This window comes from Oppia nitens, unplaced genomic scaffold, assembly GCF_028296485.1.
Source record: "Oppia nitens isolate AA-2021 unplaced genomic scaffold, nextdenovo-longstitch-racon4-pilon3 scaffold5_pilon_pilon_pilon, whole genome shotgun sequence".
Classification (NCBI taxonomy): Eukaryota; Metazoa; Arthropoda; class Arachnida; order Sarcoptiformes; family Oppiidae; genus Oppia; species Oppia nitens.
In genome coordinates, this window is record NW_026533243.1 from 4,797,650 (window position 1) to 4,819,352 (window position 21,703).

Here is a 21,703-nt window from a genome sequence, read left to right on the forward strand (position 1 = left end):
TATTTTCCTGGGAATTTATACTGGAATTTATGGGAACTTTATAGAATTTACATGGGAATATTCGGGAATTTAAGGAATTTTTAGAGAATTTTCTCTTGACCCCCCCCCTTGATTTTGCATTTTTGAAAAAATTGCCGTTTGAAAATGCAATAAAAGTCTATACCCCCTAAACCCCCAAGATTTTTCGAGAAATTTGTAGATTTCACCCCAGCATACCCACCCCTAAAATTCAAAACCTTGCTTGACCCTGATATATATATATATATATATATAATACAATTAATAATAAAAATTTATTAAATACTATTAATTATTATTGTGTATAATTTAAATAATAAATTTGTATTTCCTTTTAATAAGCTTTTAGGGCGGAAAAGCTCTAAATTTGCTAATTTTATTTAGTTTACTCTAAATAAAATTAAATTAGTTAATTGATTTAGTATTGATCAAATCAATAACAAAAAATAAAACTTATTATTTAATGTAATTTTTTATAATTATTTAGTTCATTTTATTCGTAAATAATTAAAAAATTTATATAAATCTTTAATTTTATATTGAAAAATATTGCATAAACAATTTAAATATACTAAAAAAATTGAATTTAAATATTTAATTATTGATTTTGTAGATGTAATTAGAGTTTTAATATTATTACTAAATATTTTTTGTTTAAATGTTATTACCTTGATATTAATTAATTATGGTTATAAACAAATATTATTTATAATATTAAATTATTATTAAATATGGTTTTAATACACGTAGTTTGTTAATCATCATACTGTACATCATAATTACCAGTAATTATAATCAAGGATAGAAATAATATGATATAATAATCAATAAATATTGTATTTATTTTCTAATAATATATACTATTCAACTTTATCATTAAAGATAACATTCAACTATAAAATCTAAAATAATTTTTTTTGTTAAATTTGAAACATTTGTAGTTAAAAATTAATTTAATGATTATTTTAAAAAGGTGTTTTAATTAATGAATATTATACAGTATATTAAAAACAAATGTTAATGTTTCTTATTTAATGGCAATTAAAACATAAATATGTACTTAAAACAAGATATTTAGCAGATTTATCAAACAGTACTTGTATTTGATATTGAAAATAAAATATCATATTTTATAAGTTATTGAATGAAACATCATAATTTATCATAATCTTTATCATATATTTTTTATCGCATATCATTTAATAATTCATACATTCACTAAATTAATATAATGCAAAATAATAATAATAATAATAATTTTGTATTATTTTCAAAGTTAAAATTTATATTAATTGTATTAATATTAATATTATTAAACATAATTCCTGATTGTTTGACTCATAGGGAGTGTCTTCGTAAACACATAGATAATGCCGACACTGTATGTGTTTGTAACGACAGTTATTGTGATGATATACCGGCAATAGTCAGACCAAATGCAGGCTATGCTTCAGTTTACGAGAGCAACAAATTGGGCGATCGTTTCGCAGAAAAATCGCTAAAATTTAATCCATTTTATGGATATAAAAATTATGAAAAGTCTTTAAAAAACGAGTTAACCATAACTATAGATGAAAACAATAAATATCAAAAAATCATTGGTTTTGGCGGTGCCTTTACTGACAGCACGGGGTCTATGTTGAGTTCAGTAGATCCGACTCTATCCAGAGCTATCATCGAGAGTTACTACGGAAGTAATGGTATTGAATATACATTTGGAAGGATACCTATTGGTGGGACTGACTATTCTCTTAGACCATACACTTTGGATGACGTCTATAATGATAAACAATTGAAACACTTTTCTTTACAAAAAGAGGACTTTGAGTGGAAAGTATGATATTTGTGTAAAATTTTAATCAATTTTTTAAATTAATTAAATTTTGTGTATTTAACTCTAGATATTAATTATTATTATTATTTTTATTTGAAGATACCTTATGTAAAATTGGCACAAAAGGTCAGTCCTCATAACATCAAATTATTTGCCAGTAATTGGTGTCCACCCGTTTGGATGAAGAAAACAGAAGAATTTATATCATTTACTGAACTTAAAGGTGATGTCAGTGGAGAGTATTTTCAAATTTTGGCCGATTATCACATCAAGTATGTCATATTAACACATGTAATTAATCACAATTTGTATTATTAATTAAATACATATATTATTAATTAAGATTTTTAAATGCTTACAAAGAAAATGGTATAGAATTTTGGGGATTGACCTCTCAGAATGAACCGGTAGAAGACCATGAGCTCAATAATCTTAAGTTTACACCAAATACGTTAAGAGATTATATCAAAAACAATTTGGGCCCAACACTGGCCAGAGCTGGATATGACAAAAACAAATTAAAACTATTAATATTAGACGACAACACACCCTTTCTCATCAATTGGATTGATATCATCTTAAATGATACAAATGCGGCACAATATGTCTCAGGTATTGCCAATCATTGGTATTACAATGAAAAATATGGGGCACAGTATGTGGGAGGAGTTTTGCAATACCTACACGAAAAGTATGAAAATTATTTCTATATGAACACTGAGGCATGTTTTTTGGAGGGAGCCGGCAATGGCAACTGGACTTATGCGGAACGGTATGCATTTGATATCATTAACGTAAGTATATTAATATACAGTATTATCTAATATATTACAATTAAATTAAGCAATTATTATTATTATTATTATTATTATTATTATTATTATTCAAATTAGCAATTAAATAATTGGGCCGTAGGTTGGGTTGAATGGAATATGGTTTTGGATCTAAATGGCGGACCATTTTGGTTTGAACGGTCAGGTTGTGGAGGATTGGTATATGTGGATAGTGTTGCTGGAGAAGCATATAAACAGCCATCATTTTATGCACTTGGTCATTTTAGCAAGTTCATTTTACCAGATTCTGTACGGGTTGAACATCAAATGGATACCTGTGTCGACAACATATATGTAGTAACCGCTAAACGACACGACGGAGCTGTCGTAGTGGTTGTTCTCAATAGAGGTGATACTGAAATCACTTTAAATATAAAGCAAAGAAAACAGTGGTTAACCAACAAAATAGCGGCTCATTCTATACAATCATATATTTGGTGGCTCTGAGACTTGTGTCTATAAATTCAGTATTCATTATATTATTAATCAATTTTAATAGTTTTTATTATTTTATAATAATTTACATTTTATCACAATCATAATTAATTAAATAATACATACAGATTAATTTAGAAATAGTTTTTTTTAATAAATAAAATGCTTTTAAAAAATAATGTATAAAATAAAGTTTATATTTATATTAAGTATTACTATAAATTTAAATATTTAAGTTAATAATATATTGAAATTAATTTTTAGACTTAACATAATTATATTATAGGTATTTGTATTTTTTAAGTTTATGAAAATTAATAAATTTTCAAATACCATGAAATAAACAATTCGTAAAACAATATTTTATTATAAAACTGTAATTAAATGTTAATTTTTAATGTAATTTTATGCTTCAATACAATAAAAAGCATTTGTTTTATATACTGTATTATACAGTCTGTATGTAATAAACTAATTTAGATGTAATGCTAATCAACAAAATAACAACAGTTGTCTAATTAAATTAAAATTAATTTCTTATATTTCAAAAACTATTTAATTTTTATACAATTGATTATAAAGTAGATATTCAATGAAAGTTGTTATGCAATGCATACATTTTTATCCACAGCACTACTAGACTATCAAATTGATGTCATAATCACATAAAACAAAATAATTGAGAAATAATGTGATGAGACCTCGATTTTTGATTGTATTAATAAAATTCTGTAAAGTTTATACAATATGTTTGTAAATCCAATCATTTATTTGTTGGTAAAATCTAACATATATTCTACAAAAACATTCGTAAACATAGAATTGTAAATATTTAACACATTTATCTGCTTTTTAGCATTTAGTTTATAAACTAATGTTTTTAATCCAATACTAATCAGTTCAGTATTATAATACATTATATACGTTAAACATTAATACTGTAAACATTTATTCAATTTTAATTACTTATCGTTAATTGTTGTTCAATCACGACGAGTGTTAACACTATTATTAATTTTGATTATAATTTTTGGGTTTTATATATTTATACCAATTAGTAATGCGTTTGTTTTGTCTTTTGTTTCCACCATTTATTGCACTATAAATGAATATCTATGTAATGTCTGCTGTAAAATGTGAAAAATGTTTTTATATGAAATAAATTATATACAATACTTATACATTACATATATATATAAATATACTCATAAACAATAATGTAAATTATATACCGGAATATGATATATTTATATASATGGGCAAATAGAAAGTTTCTAGAAAATTTCTCTGGAATAAATTTCTATAGAAATTTAACTTTAATGTTATACTATGGGATCCACATATTTATAGCTATTGCAATCCTGAAACAATATGAGGCAATACATATGTAATATTACTAATATATAACATAATAGTATACAATATATTATAGTTTAGTATATTACTATACAAAATGGGATATCTATATATAAAATTATTATATTTATTTAATAATAATTAGTTTTGTAGAATTTTATTCATCATTTTATTATATATATTAAATTATATTATAGTTTAATATTATTAAATAAATTAATTTTTTAGTTTAATTAATAATTAAGATGCTACTAATTATATTTAATTATTWCTTGTAAAAACAATGTATTGTTACAAGATAACAAATATCTAGAGAATAAAATTAACATAGGCATCCCATAGATAGAAATTTCTTTATTATTTTATAATTTTTTTTGTCAACACTATATACCTATGATTTAAAATTATAAACTTATTGTTTTTCTCTACTTTTTGCCAAAAAGTGAAAAAAAAGTTTAATGTAAGAAACGGTTATTTGTTAAATATAAATGATATATATTGTGTTAACAGCTGGCGCTCAACACAACATCATAAGCGGCAGCATTGCATTATTTCAACGACTCTACCGTTTCCGCAACAGTAGTAGTCGTTTAGCTTTCACAGCGTTTAGTCGCATATTTTATATTTAATAAAATCGTTTGCTTTCATATAAAAACGTGTACTTATTTCGTATACTTAACCGAACCGGAGTTATTGGCCGCCTGATCAACGGCCACTCAACTCAATTGGCGCAGTCGACTGAGATACTTACCTCGCGGATATCGAAAGTAAATCGACTTCGACGACCTACTCACCGACGACTTTTGGATTCAAAAAACAACGGTTTTTTGTCGCTTTAACGGCTCTCATCGATTCAACGGTTTTTCGTTAATAAAGCGTTTTAAAGAAACGATACGAAGACAACGATGTCTCAACAGTTACGTAGTGGCCGAACACTACCGCCGTTCAGTAACGACCTGAACGTAACGACGGGTGCGAACGGACTCAACCCGATTTCCGAAGACACGAATGAAGACTTGTCGTCAATCGCTTCAGACTTGGAAGCATTGACCCGCGATATGACTAACGACCCGACACAGGATGGGTTAGCACAACGTCTGGCAACGCTGACCAGAGCTGCACAAGTGGCCGCCGCCGCACGAAATGTGATTAACAATCGCAATACGGCATCGAGTTTATCGACTACAAGCGTACAGAAATTGGACTCCGATGCCGATACCTTAACAACACGACCGCATAGTACCGTAAAACACGCATCGAAATTATGTGAACCATTTATAGGCGGTTCCTCCGTAACTCCTATCGACGAATGGCTTCACCGCATTGACATACGATTATAACGACTACGAGAGGCTGCTTGCGCTCGCCAAACACTTGACCGGCGATGCCTTCAGTTGGTATTGTCGTGAAGTCGCCCGAAAACTTCCAAACCTGGCCTGGGCCGAGTGCCGATCTCTTATGATTGCGCGTTTTGGTCGTATGGTTGGTCACGGTCTTGTCGAAGCCTCCGACCGAAAACTCAAAGCTAATGAGAGCGTACTCACGTATTATCACGAAATGCGCCGCCTTCTGGACGAAGCGCGCGCCTCCGACGAACAACAGATAGGTCTACTCACGAAGGGTATGCCCGACTACTACAGGCCGCTGATTGCCTGTCAACGACCGACAACGCCTCAAGAATGGCTACAAATAGCGCTTCTCGTCGAAGAGACACGAAAAAGAAATAAAAGTTTTAACGTTAACGCTATCGACGACGAAGACGGCCAACCCAAACGTAATCGTTGGAAAAAGCGACAGAATGGTAACAATGATAGGCCACCGACTTTATGTCCACGATGCCGACGACACGGCATAACCGAATATCACTGGATGCGCGTCTGTCCAAGAACAGAACCGAAAAATCCGGATCCAGTGGTTAACGCTGTCTCGCATACTGAACGATATCGAGACATACGAATTAATGACAAACCCGTACGAGCTTTCATAGATAATGGCGCCGACATTACTATCTTATCGAAGGATGTCGCAAAACAAATGAAACTCCGACCGGACGAGCGACATAAGACCAAAGTAGGTACCATCGCCGGCGATAAGTATACACTCGGTGTCGTCAACGTTAAGATTCAAATGGACGGACACACCGAATACGTAACGATTCACGTAATGGACATCGCGTACGATGTTCTCGTTGGACTCGACATCGCAGAAATGAAGACAACTGTGCGCCTGCGAAGTCAACGACATATCTCGAATAAACCGAAAGTCGCACATATGACAGTCAAAAAAGTCGGTATTGTCACCGAAAATAATCGCATTAATCGTAAAGACAATCGTAAGTATGACATACCGCCGACTCCTTGTCCTCGATGTCTTCGACACGGTTTCACCGAATATCATTGGAAACGTCAATGTCGACGACAGGAGCCGATCAAATCGCATAACAAATCGTTTGGGTGTTCCGGCAGTAGTCCGCGAATACCACAGATTGGTTTGTTCACCGTTAAGCGTGATATCACAAATCACACCGAAAAGAAACATCCACTAATACGACCACCTATGACACCGATTGGACGTCTACCACAAGACAAACAACGACGGTTTGACGATAAACATGACCGTAATCACCGAAACACATCACCGATTGATGTACGTGATCACATTACCCGAAAGTCGCAAAATTCGGACAATATACGCAGTTTCGCGGCCGGGGAGTGTGTTAACAGCTGGCGCTCAACACAACATCATAAGCGGCAGCATTGCATTATTTCAACGACTCTACCGTTTCCGCAACAGTAGTAGTCGCTTAGCTTTCACAGCGTTTAGTCGCATATTTTATATTTAATAAAATCGTTTGCTTTCATATAAAAACGTGTACTTATTTCGTATACTTAACCGAACCCGAGTTATTGGCCGCCTGATCAACGGCCACTCAACTCACTATTTAATAAATATTATTTATATTATAAATAATATTTATTAAATAACAGTACCAATAGTTCATAACAGTTAAGAGTATCAATAATAATGTGTGTACTTAAAAATACTGTTTAATTAAATAAATAAAATAGTAATAAATAAATTTTATCATTTTAAGAMATTATTGGCTTAAATCTGGAGTTTTAAAAAATTGATTACTAATTAAAATCAAAAATAGTCTAATTAATGTTAATTTATTAATATAAACATTTTATATATCATAATTTATATTATATTAAATAAACAATATATTATAAATATAATTAATGTTTGATTTTATTAGACAAAATAGTCAAAACTAATAAACTGTATATATTTAATRGATTCAATAGATTATCAATAATTATATTTGTTTCATATTTTAAATAATATTTTTTTTAAATAACACCTGAATTTACTAATAATAATATAATAATTAAATGATTATACTTTTAATATAATATTATTTAAATTAACTTACATTATTGTGTTAATAATTATTATATTAATGATCGAAAATGTTTTAACGTAATCAATATTTTATTTATTTTATAAAGTTTTTATTAATAAATATTTATATTATATACTAGATATAGGGTGACCAACCGTCCAGGATTTGACCACTTATTTCAGAGTCGTGGATAGGGTTTACCGTAACAATGTAAATATCGGTTAATTAAATAAGTTGTCTAGAAATATATTGTACACAAAATGCAGAAATATTATAGAAATAAAATATAAAACAAAATATATTTTTACATAAAATGAGTGCATAAAATAAATCAATGCAATTATATTTGTATGATTCAAGTAAAACTTATAGAGTATAACAATATATCATTTATTTTATGTAACAGTAAAATATGTGCAATTTTGAAAAATTTTAATGACATTTATTTTTATTAAAATAAAATATTATTAAATATTTAAATGTTGAGTACARGTACTTAATTKTCTATAAAAAGTATASTATTTTAATATAATAAGAAAATAGTAATTTATTATGTCCCTGATTTGTCCCTGGTAATTTTGAAACTTTTTTATCAATGTCCTTTTTTWATAAAAAGAATTCGTTTGTCAGTCTAATTAGATATGATTTCAATTAAAATGTTTGTAAAATSACTTAATAGTAATTTAATTATTTTTAAACTAATATTTTTGTTAAAATGAGTACAATGTATAAGTAGTAAAACCTCGAAACCATTCAATCATCATTAGTGACAATTAAATTGAATTTATAGTAAACATATAAAGAGTTTTAAAACATAAATATCAGGTTCATATACTGTATATAGTATATGGTATATACTATTTACCAATGATTAGTTTATTTTATAAATAAAAATAATATAAATATTAATAACATGAGTCCTAAAAATGATAAATGAAAATGTGTTCACAGCTTTACATCATATATGATGAAAATGCAATCTTCACATAAACTTTACTTTTTAAAACATAAATTATAGTACAAATAAATTTTACAAAAGAGCCGGGGGTTTGTTCAGCCAATTAATGCTACAAATTGTTTTCAACAATTTTATATAATATACAGTTAATTCAATTGAAATATTGTGGTTATTATAATATTTTATAATGTAATTAATGTTTTCAATCAAGYTGTTAAATATAATTTGCAGAAAACTAATATTATAATAAAAATAATACACATTTATTGTAGATATTATAAAATTTGTCATAAGTAGAGATTAACAAATTGAAATTTCTAATAAATTTCACWAAGAAAAATTCTAGAAACTTTCTCAGAAATAAATTTTTATAGAAATTTTACTTTATTATTATATTATGAAATCCCAATATAAATTTTATACTGTATCTATAGTAATACTGTATTATTAATAAATAATTTACACAACACAACTATACAAATGGGATCTCTATATTTAAAATTAATATAATAATCTTATTATACTTATAGTTATAATAAAATTTATTGATACTTTTATTATTTTTATTAATCGAATAATTCTATTATTTTGAATATTAATTAAAAAACTAATAATAATATTTTATTTATAATATACTTTTACAATATAACAAAATTAACATAAGGTTCTCATAAAAAGATTTTTTTTAGAAACTTTCTAGAAATTCCTTTTTTTGTTAAYACTATTTCCAAGACATGTCATATCACTTAAAATATTGCTGCAATGAATTGATTTTTGTATATAATTTGTTATATTATAAATGAAACCCAAGTAGTCTTTTAATTTTAAATGTTTAAATCAATCTACTTGGTTATCATACAATTAGCTATAATAAGCAATTTGTTTGATATGTATAATTATAATTGATTATATTAGTAAATTATTTATGTAATATTTCTATTTTAGGTCCAAAATACTAAAGTTATACTAAAATGAAATCTATACATGAGTTTACATAAGTTGTTATCATTCATATAATTCATGTTTTTATATAATATAAACTTACAATTTTTGTTTCATCTTCTTATATATAAAGACTCGGAAAGTGTTTAAATAAAACAAATTAATTAAATAAGTTTATAAAACATTGAACTTTTCAAAACACTTTTGTTTAGAACAAGTTTTCATCAAAACTCTTAATTTTATTAAATATTAATATTTTTCAATATTTCATATATCATGGGTTTTGTTGACTATTTTACACAATTATTGACAACAACAACACTTATGTTTTGTTTGACGGCCACAAAACCGATGGATCACCCGATGGTTATCAAAAGTGGACCACAAATAGCACCGCAAACAAAGTCATCGGTGAAGACAACGATCACTGAGACGTTGGCCGACAAACACAACGCCTTCGAGACGATGAAAATATTTAAAATTAATTGATTTATTTATATAATAAATATTTACAGTTTTAAATTGTAAATATTGTATATAAATAAAATGCAAACAATTTAATAGTAATGATATCTAATATATTTTATTAATTATTATTGTATTAGTATTAGATTTTCTGGAATTTAATTATAAAAATCTATGAAAAAGAAAAACGTTTGTATATATAGATAAAACATTCATAACATTAATTGCAATTTTAATGTTTAAAATGTATAAATTTTAATTATTATTTTAATATTTATTTATAATTATTTATGATATTCTATAATGTCTTTAACCTTATTTTGTTAACAAAACAATATAATAAATAAAATAACATCGAAATCTCGATAACTAAAAATTAAGTTATTTTAGTTTGTTTTTTATATTATTTACAATATTTTTTTAATTTAAACAAATAGTTAATTTAATAGAAAATTATGCATTATAATAATTATTACAGTTTTTTTTAAATTGATTTTTCTCTTGTACAGTATGCAACAAATTAATAATAAATAAAATACTTGTCTTATTTGAAATATATTCAATCAAATTTATTTATATAATGATTACCAAAAGTAACAAAATTTATGGTTTAATAAACATTTTATATTATAAAATACTAAATTCGTTTATAATTATTATTTTACAGAATCTGTCTAATTTGGTAATTCTATATTATAACATATAAATCCATATAAGCGTTAGTMTATACTGTAGAATCTATAATATTATAGATATTATTTGTATAACATATTGTATAATATACCAGTTATACGGTTCAGCGATAAATGTTAAATTAATACAATACAGTCTAATAGTAATATTTAATCTATTAATCCCTTTACAAAATAGTCTAATAAATAAACAGTAAATTGATTAAAATGTTAGGTTTAGTTAGTTAGGGATATGTTAGGTGAATGACGCGATGTAGCAAACTATGTACGAGAATTAGGTTTAAATTAGGTTTAAATTAGATATATATTAATATTGTTTATAGATATTACTGAATCAGTTTTAATATAAACATTGAAAAGTTGTTCATTTCATATATACTGTTATATAATAATATTATATATTGTTTTAATGAGATATAATTAGATAACCCGTTAAGAGATAATAAAGTTAGTTGTTTAAGGATTAGTACTATTTTTGATAAGAGTTATAACTTATAAGTTTATAGTACATACTATACACTGGCAAAAGTAGGGATTGAAATATGATATATCAACCTTTTAATGGACGGATAAATTATAACAAATAATATAAACAATACATCTATCGATCAAAATGGGTATCAATTATGTTACTAATTAAAAAAATAATATTTTTTATTTTATATATTAAATAATACCGTAATAACTCAATATATATATAATTAAACCATCTTTTAAGCATTCATATCATATTACCTCTCATAGTACTGTCTTACTATAGTTAACTTATGTTTTTAAAATTAATACCGTCTTCCCACAATAATGTCAAGTTTTTTTTGAAAAAGTATAGTATTCCTATGTAAGAATATATTAGCAATAAAATATGGTATAAATCTATAAACATTTTCAATATTGGGAAAACGGTATTATAAATTAGTTTCATTAATATTAAAATATTAGGAAATACGGTAAAGATTGTGAAATTATATTAATTTAATTAAATTATAAAATTCATTAAAATGTGAGATCATACGGTATAATCTAATTATTTTATACGATTTTTAAATTTGGGTCATAATTTATGGACAAAAAAATTATTCACTGTTTTGTGGTCCGTCTGCTGAATGGGGATTAGAGAAAAACAATTTAATAAATTAATAAAACAATTTAATAAATTAATAAAACAATTTAATAAATTAATAAAACAATTTAATAAATTAATAAAACAATTTAATAAATTAATAAAACAATTTAATAAATTAATAAAACAATTTTTTTAAAATTTGTTATTAATATTAGTAATATTTTCTTAGATATCTAACCTGTTTGTAAAAAATAAACAATTAAATAGTTATTATTTTAATTATAATTAATTTTCAAAATTACCCTTTATTTCATCCACTATTGTATTAACCAGACTTTGTCCTAATTGTGATCTAATTGTAAATTTGTGTCCAAATTTTAGACTAATTTTACATTACTTTATGAGAGGGCATATAAATAGCTCTTAAATGAGCCCATAATGACAACAATTGATTAACAAATAACACAAATATTAAATTATTTAATTAATCCATTTGTTAATTTATATAAAATTTTTGTATGTAATTATTAATCCTTATATCTGTATATATTTACTTAAGTAAATATATTTTAATCGCCTACTTTTGCCAGTCTATAGTTTATAGGCATTAAAGAAATAATAAGTGAATTATTATGTTATTTTCATCATTAAATTATTTGAATATTAAGAATAATTAGTCAATGAATGATCACATTTATAAAATAATATATCAACAAATAAATTAAATTTATCAATAATCAAAAAACTTAGCAAACATTAAATTATCAAAAATAGATTAATTTTCTATTTAATTACTAAAATTTCAATTACTATAAAGTCTTAAATGTAATATTTAACAGATATTTTAATGTAAAAATTAGTTTATTATAAAGAATTGACTTTTTGAAAGTTAAACTTTATTTTTAATAATACTTAAGTTTGAAATATGTCTGCAAAGGTTTGTTAGTATTTTTTGTTTTGTTTGTTTCAATAGATTTTTGTTTGAATAAAATTTAGACAATCAGTTGTCGGGCAGCAGTTCTATGGAAAGAAGGAACTCCATTGACATTAGAGAATATAACAGTAGATCCGCCGCAAACAGGGGAAGTCCGGATCCGTATGGTAGCGGCCGGTCTCTGTGCCAGTGATGGACATTTCATTTGGGGATTGGATACTGATATTCAATTAGAGTTAGAGGGCAATCCTATAGTATTTGGACATGAAGGTGCCGGCATTGTTGAGTCAATAGGACCGGAAGTGACTAGTGTTGAAGTCGGTGATCATGTAATACTAATGTGGTTACCACAATGCAATCGGTGCGAGTGGTGCTCTCATCCAAACACCAATTTATGTTTGAGTTCATCGTTTGAATCGACACTATATCACGGGAACAACAAACAGACCCGAATGAAGATCAATGGCAAACCTTTGCTTTCATTTAGTAATATTAACTATAAATTGTTAATCAATATATCATATCATCTAAATATTTGAATTGTTTTACAGCCGGCACCAGTACTTTCTCGGAGTATAGTGTTGTCAAAGAAACACAAATTGCAAAAGTATTTCATATAAAAATCACAAAAATCTTCATATTTTTTTATAATTATTAATAAAATTATATTATTAATTGTTAGATTACTTCAAAGGCTGATCTGAAATCGGTATGCATTATAGGATGTGCTGTTGGTACGGGTTATGCTAGTGCTGTCAATTTGGCTAAAGTACACTCTGGATCTAAGTGTGCCGTTTGGGGTTTAGGTGCTATTGGTTTATCTGCGGTGTTAGGTTGCAAACAGGCCGGTGCCAAACAAATTATTGGTGTCGACATAAATGACAATAAAGAGAGTATCGCACGTGAATTTGGGTGCACACACTTTGTTAATCCCTCGACATTAGGTATATCTCCCATAAAATATAATTAAATGAAAATACTATCATTTAAATAGTAAAACAAAAATTAAATATTTAGGAAAATCTATTGAAGAGTATTTCAAAGAAATCGGTGGACTTGACTATGCATTTGATTGTATTGGTAACCAACAAGTCCTCGACTCGGCCTATAATTCATTGAATTTATGGGGAAGTCTTGTAGTTATTGGTAAAAATAATTTATTTATTATACTATAATATTATGAAATTATATATATAATAGAAGTTTGTACTATAAAATAGTTTTTTAAAATGCATTTAGGTTTAGGTGCCAGAGGTAACAAAGTAGTCGCTTCGGTAGCAGAGCTTTTGAATGGACGCAAAGTAATGGGTGCTTATTATGGTAATCAAAAACCACGAAAAAACATTGAAAATTTAGTGGATAAGTATATATCGGGTGATCTACCAATTGATGGACTAATAACACACAGAATACGTTTGGATGATATTAGTGAAGGTTTTGATAAACTAAAGTCTGGTAAAACAATTAGGACTATCATTGAGTTTTAATCTTATCATTTAAGACAACAAATTATATAATTATTAAGACTTTAAATTGTATTTTCTTTTTGTTTTATATTTTAAATGTTAAAAATACATTAAATACTGTCATGTAATCTCTTATAATTGAAACAAATTTTTATTTAAATTTATCAAAATATATAATATATATATATATTATATAAAAAAATTTCAAAAAGTTTAAATTATCCAAAAATTGTTTATTTAAAACTATTTGTTATAATATATTGAAAAATAATTAATTTTGTTTTAATAAAATATTTATTATTAAAAATTTAGTATTTGGAAAAATATTTATTATTATTATTTGAAATATTTTAAACAACATTCATAATTTATTTAAAATTTCAATGTAATAATTATCTATTAAAATACTGTTAAGATGTAAAAGTAATATATAAAAGTTTGTAAAAATTAAATTTTGATAGAAAATATTTAATTTAATTATTACATTAATGGAAAACACTTATAACTACTTTACTTAAAGATAATGCATATTGAACTGTACTAACAATAACTGTAATATTGATTACATAAATATAATAATTTTTGAAAATAAAAATTTTGTTCAATAAAGATATATTATATTTAATCAATTTATCAATGAGTTTATTGAAGTCGTATTGAATTCGCTATCATTTAATATTTTTCAAGTGTCTTGTCATAAAAATTTCATTTAAATGCTTTTGTTTGTCAATATTTTTAGACTATTAAACTATAATCAACTATTGTTTAATATTATTATAGTTTATTATAGTTATATTACTATATAATATTATAAATTGTAAAAAATGAATTTAATAAATCATATTTTAATGATATTTGTTGGTTGTTTTGCATCAATTTCTTGCAATTCAACAGATGTGAACATACCATTTGACCACCGATTTCATATGGAGCCCATCCTTCCCTACAACACTTGGGGTACATTTAGAGGAATGTATTATTTCGGTCTCAGGACTACACAACCCGACTCTCCATCCATTGGTTTAATTTGGTTCAAAAATTCTGCGTCCGATGTATCACATCTACAGTTGAGACACACCTGTCATCCGGACGATGGTATTATCTATGGCTGGAAAGCACATAATTTTCAAGATTTTGGTTTCCAAACCATAACCGATCAAAATTATAAACTAAATACAAGTTTTGTAAAACATACCAATGCTAACAATTGGTCAGCTTTGGTGTCAGTCGACAAAATCACTGCAAACAATATTAATGATGAGACGATGTCTGTTGTAATGTACATATCATTAATGAGAGACAAGGATTATATCACAATAAGTGGTTTTAATACCAGTTTTATTAATATAAAAGGTTATAATCAATATATTGGTAATTTTACACTTAATATAAAAGCTGAAAGTAATGCATTAATATATGGTGGACAGTTAGTCAGTAATGCAACAATTATTGATATTAGTAAAGCAATTAAAAGTAATTTATCTAAAATGACAATCAATGGGACGGATATATATGGCTTAAAACAGGGCATAACTCCAACCCATACCCATCTCATTGCATATCAAGTAGTCTCCAAAGGATCGTTTAAAGTGAGAACAGATTTTAGTACTGGAAAGTCATATTTAAATGATATACAAAATAACGAGGATTTTGAAAGTGAATTAAAGAAAAAAATATATAATTTTGACGAAGAATTTGATAAAAAGTTTCGATTAAAATCAAAAGGTTTTAATGAAAGTCAGATCGCATTTGGAAAGTCAATACTCAGTGAAATGATTGGAAGTATTGGTTATTTTAATGGCAATCTTTCAGTTAACTCACCCGGTATGACACAACCTAAAACATACGGTCCATTACAGATACTATCAGCCGTACCCTCTCGTCCCATATTTCCTCGTCCTTTCTTATGGGACGAAGGTTTTCATAATCTAGTCATCCAACGCTGGAACAGCTCATTGACGACTACTATCATGAAGTCTTGGTTTAATCTTATGAATGTCGACGGATGGATACCCCGCGAGATCACAATTGGCGCCGAAAGTATTGATAACTTTCATGGACTCAATACTCAAACAGATGTGAACGCCAATCCCCCGTCATTCTTGTTAACCATTGATACTCTGATGAAAAACAATGAAATCGATAAGTCATATCTGAAAGAGATATACCCCCGACTAAGTTCATGGTTTAACTGGTATAATACATCTCAAAGTGGCACTAAAATGGCAACATATAGATGGAGAGGCAGATCACAAGACAGTATACATGAATTGAATCCTTCAACTTTAACCTCTGGTCTCGATGACTACCCACGGGCTACACATCCCACTGATGATGAATATCATTTAGACTTGAGATGTTGGATATGGTTGGCAGCGGATGTTATGACACGTATAGCCGATGCAATTGGAGATACAGTCATGAAAAGCAAATACAAAGCGACAGCAGATTTATTGGCCGACAACGGCTTATTAGAGACACTTCATTGGTCTGAAGCGGATAAAGCCTATTGTGATTATGGATATCACTCGACAAACGTTTCGCTGGTCAAAGACTCGACCGGACAGTATGTACGCAAAGTATGGACACCACCTAAATATCAGTTGACATGCGATCAATTAGGTTATGTCAATCTATTCCCTTTGATGTTTGGTCTAATAGAGCCCAACAATACACGATTAGGTCATGTTTTAGATATAATTGGCAACTCATCTCAAATGGGATCACCATATGGATTGAGCTCATTGTCTAAAACAAGTTTTTACTACAATAAGTGGAACAGTCAGTGGGGATCGCCCTACTGGAGGGGTCCCATTTGGATTAATATCAATTATCTGGTACTTCGATCTCTCCACTATTACGGCAGTCTTAAGGGTCCCAATCAACTAAAAGCACAAAACTTATATAAAGAGCTCAGAAATAATATAATCACAAATATGTTTAATCAATACGAGAAAACTGGGTTTATATGGGAACAGTATAATGATATATCGGGTTCGGGTCAGTGCTCCCACCCGTTTGTCGGGTGGTCAGGGGTTGTCCTACTCATTATGACTGAGTCTTACTAAACATTAATTCTATTCACAAAACTTTGACTTACGATACAATTAAATTAAAAAAATATAATTCAAAATTGTAAATTATAAATTAAATTTTATATACAATATATACAATATATATTATATACCGTTAGTATTAAATTACTAATAGTTTTTAGTGTTAAGATTTATTTATTGATTTTATTTTATTGAATATCAGTCTACAAAATGAGTATTCATTTGATTAATTTATGTTAAACAATGTGATCTTTAATTAAAAATTAATTTTACTGCAAATCTATTCAACTAAAGTAATTGGATCCTATTGTTCGCACATTTTGGACACATATAGTGATTGGTTTATTGATAAAGATTTTATTAAAAACGATGTGAAATTATTAGCAAAAATTAAGAGTTATTGAAATATAATGAGTGAACATTTTTCTATAATTACCTAATTAACTAATAATTAAATTTATTTCAATGAATAATCTATAAAATGGATTTACCTCTATATTTATAGTAACTTTTTATAACTTAAAATTGTATTGTTTGGTAAATTAAATTATGATTTTTAAAATAAAAACCAATTATCATTTATAATAATAATCGACATAATGTTACATATAATATAATTTTTGCTTTTGTGAGTTATTGACTTCAATGTACTCCTCGTATATATTAATTGCATCCCTTTTTTCATCACCTCCTCCTTGTTTACTAACAGTCGATGCGGTATCACTTTGATCAGGTCGTGCCATAGCGTGTACTTTAGCCCGATATGCGGCCAAATCAGCGTAATATACCGGTGCCGGTATAGACACTGATTTAGTACAGCGCTGGTATGTGTGGCACAAGTAATAAGTCATTTTACACATGTCTTCAGTAGAAAATCCATTTTCATCGATCAACACATAGTAATGAGCCGCACGACTGGTTCCCTATTAATAAATTATGAAATTAATATTTTTTATTTTACGGTTTTATTTGTAAGCCTACAATACGTCCATTATGACTACATAGGTAGAAGTCATAATCATATTTATGAGTGACACCATTGTCAACTATAGTTCCCGCTTCAACATTACTTAGAGTATCTTTAACCATAAACCTCGTGTGATGTCGTTTCTGGACCACAATAAATGTCAGTTTTGGTTCATAAGACGGATTCATTTTCTTAAAAGCTTTCAATAAAAGCGGGTATTCGTTGTCAATCACGTGTTGGAACTGTCCTTCACTGACACCATCTCTATAGAACACTATAGATTGAGGCAATGAGTTGTTATTCTTTGTCTTATAATTGTTTAATAATTTCAAAAGCATTTGATCTAAATTTCTAATCATTTCTTCTCTTGATTTCGGTTGCATTGATATAGTTGTATAAAATTTTGTAAATTCATTGTCAAAACTACCCACAACTGCTGCTATTGATAGTGAAACCTTATCTGCCGGCGCCGGATGATTGACATCTGCGCCCACAATCATTACTGATCTCTGACTAAATAATGATGACATTTGATTAGTAGTTAGAGTGACATTAATTCCACCCAATTTAGGATTAATCTTAAGAATCAAATTAATCAAAAAACTTTGATTCCAATTGCCATTCATTTTATGTCTTTGTTCTATAATACTAGTGATAGTAACACACTGTGTGGTCAACCCTTTGTGGACATCGCCTAACAATTTTATTTGACAATAAATATCATCGTTGTATTGGTATGTCTTCGCCGGTGTTATAAACAGAATCATTTGTAAGTCTTTAAATTCTTGTGATTCGATTCTTTGTTTGATTCCCGAAAAAGTGTTGATTGGATCGTAATTATTGATATTAGCAATCCTTTTATAATTATTAAAATTCATTCCCATTTGTTTCGCCTGAAAACACAATTCATTACTGAAACGAACAATTTCTGAACTATTAATTTCATTCATCGATATGTTTATTATAATCCATTCTTCTAAACTAATTATTAAATTATATTAAAAATAAACAGTAATTAATAATTACAATAATAGTAATTTAGATATAATACCATACTTTATAGGGTTATAGAAATTCAATTTATTCATTGACCACTGACCAGATCGCGGTATAACTGTTCGGTTGTTTTTATATTTCAATGTCGGCGCCGGTATTACTTTGGAGTTGACTTCGAGAAGATTTTTTTCGATATCAATTGAAAACTCTGACATAAAATTGCGATTCTTTCTCGCAATTTCTTCATTTGAATGAAATTGTTGTTCCGCGCAGTTCTTCACAAACTGGAAACGCTTTTCGGGATTCATTTGACCAGAAATTCTAGTCATATTAGATCGCTCTTCATTGGTCAGTGAACGGCGAACCCTTTGGTTAGGTAATAGTTGACAGACTTCTATAGGCAATCTGTTTGGATCTTTTGGATTTCCCGCTTCAAGACACGGCAAATGAGGAAATTTCAAATTTATTCCATATTTTTTCTTAAAGTAACTTTGAATTGTAATTTTAACTTTTGGTTGATTTTTCTTTTCTTCCCAATCAAAGGTTTGATCCGCTGCTGACAATCTAATAATAAACCAATTTTATTAATATATCGGTAATTAAATAAGAAAACCTAATAACCTAGAAATGCCAATAATCCGAAACTTGCGATAACGTGGAGAACGTGGTAACCCATAGTTTATATGTGTGGCCTCTACTTGAAGACCACTCAACTCTTTCTTGATTTGTATCCTTTGAGTAGAAGTTATAGATCCGCCAGGAATTTGTTTCAGTGGTTTCTTCAATATTGATTCAATTATCAATTTAATATCTGGTTTCAAGAAAGCGGCGGCTGAGCGGTCAATGTTTAAGGTCGGACCAGCCATAAGATTACGAAGAGAACTATAAAAACCGTAAGACAAATCCAAATATTTGCTCAATGGTTTAGTAGGTTCTCGGGGATCAAAAATTGATTGACCAATAGGTATCATATCATTGGTAGAGTTATGTCTAATAAGTATATTAATGAACAAAATGGCGCGTTTGACGGCCTCATCATCCCTATGACGTCCGCTGTTATACTCATTCAGAATATTTAAATCAATCACAAATTTTTCTGTCCTATTAATCGACACTTTAAATATAGTCTCTCTGTTGCCTTCTATAAGATTAACAATCAATAGAAGTGGATGTTCTGGATCTCCCGCAGCGTTGATCTCCCGCGAAGTAAACATATTTTTCTGGCCGTCGTATACGCAACGCATACCATAAAAGTGTTGTCCAGCGGTTTGAGAATACAATTCAATCATACGTTCAAATATACGTCTATTTAGAGCAGTACTTAGTTTCCGTGCGAACCTGTTTTGCTTCAGAGGTTCGGCCGCCGCCTCGTCTACATTCTTGTCGACCAAATTCTTGTCTTTTTCATTAACTTTTTGCTCTTTTTCTATACTGATATCGTAATGATAAGCAGTTTTATTGCCAACTCTTATGACAAAATGGTTGGCCAACAAAGCAACTGATTTCCAATTGTTAGGCAATGGCTTTCCCGGTCTCTTAGAAAACGGTTGGTGTTCTCGCTTTGGTAGCGATAAAGTCATCTTTTCTTTTATTTCTTTAGCCAAATCTTCGTCTTTAGTCTATAATAATAAATATCATAAAATGTTATCTTTTATTAGTTTGAATTAGTCTTAAATTTATAAATACAAACCTTTTTTGTGTCTTTAGTTTGTTTTGATTTATCACTGGTTGTACTGCTTTGACGGGAACCCGAACTGTCCATTGGCTGACTCGTCATCGTTGGTGTCGTTTGTCCCCAATGTCCGGACATCCCAATGGGTTGAGTAGTGTCTGTAGCGGTTTGTCTTGAATGTGATATCAGTCCTAAAGTGGGAAAATCTGAATCTTGCGGTACATCACGTCTTGTTTGTTGTTGTTGTTGTTGTTGTTGTTGACCACTTGATTGGTCTAATTAACAAAATAATAGTAAAACACTTACGAAATGCAATCAACAATACCTGAACTCTTTAATCCTATCTTTCTATCCTTTGGTGGCATTGTTTGGATCAGATGTCAGATGTGATCATTGAATTGAATATCAAATATAATAACTGTTTGTATGAGTCATGACATCAATAGTCAAATTAGATTACATATAGAGTTGAATCAATTGATTGCAATTATAATTGACTCTAAACTTATTCAACTGTTAGTAATGTTATCAAAGTTTATAATAATAATAATAATATATGTATTGATCTATAGGTAGTCTATAATACTCTACAGTACAGTACTATTGATAC

General features: G+C 28.0%; 4 protein-coding genes across 4 annotated transcripts; 3 read left to right on the forward strand and 1 right to left on the reverse strand.

Annotated features, from left to right (window-relative positions):
• Window positions 1–1,357: 1,357 nt before the first annotated feature.
• Window positions 1,358–3,132, forward strand: LOC128961554 (putative glucosylceramidase 1). Its single transcript, XM_054307804.1, has 4 exons — window positions 1,358–1,852; window positions 1,952–2,124; window positions 2,196–2,646; window positions 2,746–3,132. Exons 1-4 carry the CDS (start codon window positions 1,655–1,657, stop codon window positions 3,130–3,132), a joined length of 1,209 nt encoding a protein of 402 aa, XP_054163779.1. The 5' UTR covers window positions 1,358–1,654.
• A 9,705-nt stretch (window positions 3,133–12,837) lies between these two features.
• On the forward strand, window positions 12,838–14,457 carry LOC128961060 (alcohol dehydrogenase class-3 chain L-like). Its single transcript, XM_054307268.1, has 6 exons — window positions 12,838–12,939; window positions 12,999–13,422; window positions 13,488–13,543; window positions 13,619–13,880; window positions 13,954–14,082; window positions 14,176–14,457. Exons 1-6 carry the CDS (start codon window positions 12,928–12,930, stop codon window positions 14,421–14,423), a joined length of 1,131 nt encoding a protein of 376 aa, XP_054163243.1. The 5' UTR covers window positions 12,838–12,927; the 3' UTR covers window positions 14,424–14,457.
• A 791-nt stretch (window positions 14,458–15,248) lies between these two features.
• LOC128960931 (mannosyl-oligosaccharide glucosidase-like) lies at window positions 15,249–17,560 on the forward strand. The gene has a single exon (XM_054307100.1). The coding sequence runs from the start codon at window positions 15,251–15,253 to the stop codon at window positions 17,468–17,470; it is 2,220 nt and encodes a 739-aa protein (XP_054163075.1). The 5' UTR covers window positions 15,249–15,250; the 3' UTR covers window positions 17,471–17,560.
• Window positions 17,561–18,036: 476 nt separating this feature from the next.
• LOC128961387 (protein argonaute-1-like) lies at window positions 18,037–21,609 on the reverse strand. The gene is made up of 6 exons (XM_054307621.1): window positions 21,419–21,609; window positions 21,112–21,368; window positions 20,043–21,040; window positions 19,482–19,985; window positions 18,440–19,406; window positions 18,037–18,381 (listed from the first exon to the last, which is right to left on the reverse strand). Exons 1-6 carry the CDS (start codon window positions 21,456–21,458, stop codon window positions 18,061–18,063), a joined length of 3,087 nt encoding a protein of 1,028 aa, XP_054163596.1. The 5' UTR covers window positions 21,459–21,609; the 3' UTR covers window positions 18,037–18,060.
• Window positions 21,610–21,703: the final 94 nt, after the last annotated feature.